At 40.4% G+C, this 6,425-nt stretch overlaps 1 protein-coding gene across 3 annotated transcripts in view; it reads right to left on the bottom strand.

Annotated features, from left to right (window-relative positions):
* Positions 1 to 3,092: 3,092 nt before the first annotated feature.
* Ncoa7 (nuclear receptor coactivator 7) overlaps positions 3,093 to 6,425 on the bottom strand; it is a 150,681-nt gene continuing 147,348 nt past the window's right edge. For all 3 annotated transcript variants that reach the window (XM_059272601.1, XM_059272602.1, XM_059272603.1), the window contains 3 exons: positions 5,950 to 6,045; positions 5,472 to 5,545; positions 3,093 to 5,159 (listed from right to left, as the gene is read on the bottom strand). In XM_059272601.1, the coding sequence (XP_059128584.1) occupies positions 5,024 to 5,159; positions 5,472 to 5,545; positions 5,950 to 6,045 (306 nt within the window). In that variant the 3' untranslated portion in view covers positions 3,093 to 5,023. The remainder of the gene's footprint in view (positions 5,160 to 5,471; positions 5,546 to 5,949; positions 6,046 to 6,425) is intronic.

The following is a 6,425-nucleotide window of genomic DNA, read 5'->3' as shown; positions in this document are numbered from 1 at the left end:
GTTCTTCTGCCTCTTTGGGTTAAGTGAGGCTAGGGATTTGTCAATCTTGTTGATCTTTTCGAAGACCCAACTTTTTGTTATACTGATTCTTTATACTCTTCTTTCGGTCTCCCTTTCATTAGCCTTTCTCTTCTAATGAACAGATTAAAAAAAAAAAAAGTGGTCCACACACACTATGGTACTCAGTCATAAAGAGGAACTGTGTCCTTGCAGGAAAAGATGAAAGTGGATAGCCTTATGTTAAGCAAAATAAGCAAGAAAAATGTTACATTTTTTTCCTCATAAGTGCTATCTAGACAAGCGAGTGTGCACTCACACACAACATGAAAGCAGAAGGGGACTATTTAGGAAATGGAGGGAGACCAGTGTGTTAGTTATTTTTCGGTGCTGTGCTCTTACCCTGCAACGAAATGTCACGAAACATGACAGAATCGGCTAATAAGAGTTTTATTAAAGATAAAAGGGACAGAGAGTGCGCAGACCTGTAGGAAACACATGTGTGGAGAAGAAGAACCAGGAACATGGCGCCGGCTTTTAAAGGCTGGGCGTGCACAGGTCGACGTCACTACTCCACACGTGCGTAGATCACATGGCTACGTTGCGAACTTACGTAAACATGCAAAGTCAGGGATCCTGGTCATGGGAGACGCCCTGACCCGGAAATGGCTATCTTGACCTGGAACTGACTAGGCAGAAGTGTCCGCCGGGCATATGCAAACACGCCCCACCATGGAGGCGTGTTGTGAACCCTTCACAGTGGGAGGAGAGAGTGTGAGTGGGAGATAATGGGAGGCGCATATGAGCAAAGTACATATGTACATATGTGTTTGTAAAATGGCATAAGGGAACTCATCATTTTGTACAAATACATACGAATGAGTAAATCCATAAACGGTAATGACATTCGTGATACATCCCCATCATGGTAGAATGATCCATTCAACAGTGCTGATATCAAAGATGTAAGAGTCAGTCCATCAACAAGCACTTCTTGGATGTCCTCTTTGGCCAAAGCAGGGAGGCCCTGCCTGATTTATTCTCCATCACCAGATACCTTAGACTGGAAGGTGACAGAGTATGGCCTTAGAGTTTGCTATGAATTGTGACAGTTACTTTCCTCAGTAAAGAAACCATCTGTTAGGAGGTCATCGTGGATCAAGTCCACAGGCAAGGGAGTAAGAGGATGTGGCTTTCTGAGGGTTGGAACTTCCCATATGAAAGAGTTCTGATGGGCAGGAGATGGTTGGAGGCACTTTTGACAGTTCCACAAAAGGTGAGTGTAGTGGGTAGCTGTTCCAGCTCTGACCTGGAAGTACTACCCCCATTGAGGCTTTGGTAACTGTCACGCCTTGACAGGAGCCCTTAAGAGCCAGATGCACTGTCTCTCTTGGTTCCTGGACCCTGGATGCTGGAGGTAGACCAAGCAGAGTTCTCCAGAGAACACCGCTGGACTGCGCTACACCTTTCCCAGACCCTGTAACCTATCCCTTTACTTGTACGTTACCCCACAAAATAAACCTCCCTTTTTACTACGTGGAGTTGCCTTAATACTTCCACCAATAGGTGAGTGTGTCGCCTTATTTTGAATTTTATGTAAGTTACCCCCTTGGCTTTCCTGTTACTCAGTTTTTGTTTGCTTAAGAGAGGGTCTCACTATGAAGCCCTGGCTGGTGTGGAACTTGCTATGTAAATCAGGGTGGCCTCCTTCTGCCTCCTGTGTACTGGGACAAAAGACATGTACCACCACACCTAGCCCTCACCTAAGATTTTGCAAATGCACCTCTGAACCGAAAAATTGTGAAGAAATAAAGACTGCTTGGAGTCTTCATCTGTAGGGTTATGTGGCAGAAGGTAATGAAGTCTCCCTAATGGAAATTAGCAAGCAGGATGGAACATATATGAAAATAAGGAGGCACCTACACATGGGATACTAAATTATTAAAATTATTAAATGTATTTTATAAAGCCAAGAGAGCTCTAGTAACTGTAAAAGGAGCAGTTGCCATGAACCAATGAGAGAACTAGAAGGAGCTACAGGATATGAGGAGGTAGTTTTCAATGAAAATGTACATTGAGTGCAGTTTATTATTGATTATTTCCTCCCTGTCTCCCAGCTAGTACACACCCTCAAACAGGCATGCCTCATTATACTTCAGTGCACTGTACCTTGGACACACTGCAATTCTTTACAAAGGGAAGGTTTGTGGCAAACCTGTGGCAAACAGGTCTATACACACCATTTCCCCAACAGCCCAGATAATCATTGAAAATTTTAATAATGAAGCAGTTCTTTTTTTTTTTTTTTTTTAATTTGGTTTTTCGAAACAGGGTTTCTCTATGTAGCTTTGCACCTTTCCTGGAACTCACTTGGTAGCCCAGGCTGGTCTCGAACTCACAGAGATCCGCCTGGCTCTGCCTCCCAAGTGCTGGGATTAAAGGTGTGCGCCACGACCGCCCGACAATGAAGCAGTTCTTAAAAAATTATTTTTCTTACTATTTTTTTAAATTTATTTTTGTTTTATTTGCTTTGATGCTTTTGCCTTCATGTATGTCTATGTGAGAGTGTCAGATCTTGGAGTTACAGACAGTTGTCAGCTGCCATGTGGGTGCTGGGAATTGAACCTGTGTCCTCTAGCAGAGCAGTCAGTGCTCTTAACCGCTGAGCCATCTCTCTAGCCCCTTTTCTTACTATTTTTAAGTGCACATTTGTGAGGGTGAGACTGTGAGTGTACGTGTATACATGCACACACATGACTGCAATTGCCTGTGGAGGAATACAACTTTCCTGGAACTCAAGTTATAAGCAGTTGTGAAATGCCTGACATGGATGCTGGGAAATGACTCAGGTCATCAGCAAGAGCAAGAAGCTCTGTTAAACACAGAGCCAAAATACCACAGAGTATTTTGAATTTAAGTATGTACACTGTTTTTATCCTAATGCCATTACATACTCAAAAGACTATGAGATAGTCTAAACACAATTCTTACAGGGATGGATATAAAAAAATAGCGTGACACATTTTGTTACCTCATGTCTCTGAGGTAACACTGTATCCAGTAAATGGCAGATGAATGAATCTTTAGGAAAGAAATTCACACTGAATGCATAAATTCCTTTATTGAAAATATTGGAATAGCACTGCATTACATGTAGTTGATATCCATAATGAAGGATCACACATTCCTGTTCAGACAATACTGTTTTAAATAGAGAATACAGCATCTGGATATGCTCTCACGAGTATAGCGTCATGGACTAAACTAGGTAAGAGTGTTCTATAGGCAAAATGACCATCTTGTTCATTAACAGCATATGGTTACAAATGGCATAAATGGTGAGCATAATCACCACAAGGTATTTCTGGGATCTCACTAACTCATGAGTATGAGCAGACCAAGTTCAAATTATGTGTTTTTAACCAAGAGTCCTCAATGGGAGAATGCAGGTGAAAAGTGTGTCTGGTCTACAGATTTAAAATTTTATAGCATTCATTAAACTAGCATGGAATGGCAGTGAATATAACAACTGATGACCTGACAGAGGCCACTGGGTGTTTTCTTTTCTTACAAGGAGTCTAAAATTGAAGAAAAATTTACAGAAAATATCCTGAACGTAAACAGATATGTAAACACAGTATGCTAATTTTCCTTTCAATGATGAGTGGGGAAATAATTTGTGATAGACTACTTTTCAGCTTTGGCTATTATTGAAAATTTTTTTCCCATTAGTAGTCTTTGGCTTTCATAAAAGGGTGGCAGTCAACAAGGTTAATGATTTTATTTCTTACTGTTTAAAATAAAAGATGTCTTACGATGTGAAAATGAGTTTCTACTTTAAAAAATAGATTTCTCTTTTTTCTTTCAATTGTGATATAAATGCAATTCTTTACACTGTTTTGTTTTTCCTCCAATAGAATTCCAGAAACCAAGAAAATTGGTCCTTGACATTTTCATCTGACATTAAAAATGGAGAAATTAAACACTCCCCTTTAAAACAGAGGGCTACTCATTCATGTAAACACCTGGAAGGAAACTGTATTTAAAAAAACAAAAAACAAAGAGAAAACTAAAAAACTAAGTTACTATTATGAATACACAATTTCATAAGAAGCAAAACATTCTCTTTTCAGAAGTAGGATTTGTTGTACGTCCACATTGATAAAGGTTCCCATTTTGATAGACACCAACTTACAGCTATGAGAGATACCATGTTCTGCTTCACACAAATGCTTAGGGTATCAAAGTGTACTTTAAAAACTAAACGAAAAGCTCGTCTATAATAGTCAGATCAATGAACATTGGTGATGAGCTTTGGAAAATGCATGTATGGAGAGATACATAGTCTTAAAACATTAAGACTATCTCACCCTCAATAATCAGGGCAAAAAAATGAGTATCCAACTACATAAATCAAAAGAGACTTGTTCCCCAAATATAAGCACAAAAGGTACACATTTCTTTATTTCAGGATTTGACACATTAAAAGAAAAAAAATGCCAACACATTTCAGACAATATACTAGAAACAATAAATAAAAACAGCTTAAAAAATCAGATATTCCCTTTAAGTGCTATGTCCTTTCAATTTTTCTAAATCAGATTCAGCTTTCCATGGCAAACAATAACTATACATTTGGTAAATTATGTTGATAAATACACAAGGCAGGTATATATTTCCACAGTATCTTTGTTTTTCACAGTTACCAAAAATAAAAATTGCATTCAACTCATACATCTATAAACACTCTGATTTCTCACGGCAGCGTGGGTCGGAAAGCGGTGGGAGCGCAAAGTCTTTTAACAATCTGGACTTCAGATTTCTGTCTTCAGAAAGATGTCTTCAGCATCTGCCCTCTGCGGGTACCTTTCAGAATCTTTCTGCGTTGTTTTCATGCTCTGGGATGACGGCAGAAAGTAAGCCTTGCTGTGAGATGAGGCAGGCAGGGCTAGGGCTCGTCTTCTTCCAGTGAGAGGGCTAGTCTAACCCAGTCTTTTTGATATCATATTTTAAGGCAGCCTAAATGTCACTCAAATGTCCATACCTCTAGGTCCTGAACTATGAAGTCTTCTTTTTTGGAGAGAATATCATTATTAAAAGTGCTGCAAGAGTTGCTGCGCCCATGGTATAAGTCGGCATCTAGCCACAGACCGAACCGCCCCCTGGAACAAGGTTAAAGAAGAAAGGAACTTCAGTGACACCCCATACATGGCATGCTTTCTGTCTTCCTTCGCCAGGTTTTCTTTCCTTTAGGCCACAACAGACAGAACTCTAAACTGCTCACCAAATAAAAGCAAGCTGCATAGACAGGTCTCTCCGAAAGGACAGACAGTGTAAGTCTCTATGGCACCTTCATAAATCATTTATTCTTTGATTCTCAGTGTCCTGTGTGAGTGCACTGCCCTAATTAATCTAAGCAAATAGACTAGCTGGGTCAAAACAGAACCTCCCACAAGAAATAACAAGAATCTTACCCTCCACCACCAAGTTCTAAAGAACTTATGTCTCCGTTGATAAAATAGGAGTTTTCTCCACTCCACTTAAAGACCTAGGGGCAGAAACACAAAACAGTAACAGACATTTCAATTTGGAGAATCAGCAGAGGAGGCCTCTTGACTAGTCGTGTTGTGTATAAGGGGAACACACCTTTGACTAAGGAAGGGCTCGGCAGAATGGTCGCGGTGAGGTCACCAGTGATTACATAATAGTAAAGACCATTCCACAAAGTGTGGGCTCTGGCCTTCAGTCTCCTCCTGCATCTCAGACTGAGAAACTCCTAAGGCTGGGTCTCTGAGTAGTCTGTGTGCTACAGTCATGGGGAACTAACTCAGAGTAAAGAATGTAGTAGGTGAGCTTACAGGGCCGCTGTTTATCCCAGTGTCTGGGCACCCGACCCACCCTGACTGCTGACCACACAACACTGGCCATTCAGGATTTCAACCATCCAGGTACCTTGAAATTAGGGCTAAAGGTGTAGAGAAAAGTTTCGCCCGTGCCGTAATAGTGGTCACTGAACTTGAAGGGATGAGTTGCATATGCCCCAAATATCTATTAAAAGAAAACAGAAGAGTTAATCATCTTCAAAACTAAACTCCCATAGAGAGACTCTCTGAAATATTTTTGACACACTATTGTTCTGAGCTCTTATAACTCTTTCAACAAAGGTTATTACTAAATTAGAACTCTTAAGTGGGAATAAAAAAAAAGCATCAAACAAAGCCAATTACCACAATATCCCCAGCTCTAACTGGAACCCATGTGGCCAAGGTTTCCTGGTACATGGAAAATCCATCAAAGAACTCAGAGAATGTATTTATTAAAGGCCAACAATTCAGCTGTTAAAAGGCCGCTGAAGTCAAACACGGAGAAAAACAAGAAGATGTGTGTTACGTATAGAAATGAGAGCTTGGCAGGGCACAATCACAGCT

The sequence above is a fragment of the Peromyscus eremicus genome, chromosome 8b, assembly GCF_949786415.1.
Source record: "Peromyscus eremicus chromosome 8b, PerEre_H2_v1, whole genome shotgun sequence".
NCBI classification, from domain to species: Eukaryota; Metazoa; Chordata; class Mammalia; order Rodentia; family Cricetidae; genus Peromyscus; species Peromyscus eremicus.
This window is presented reverse-complemented; position numbering and strand designations above follow the sequence as displayed.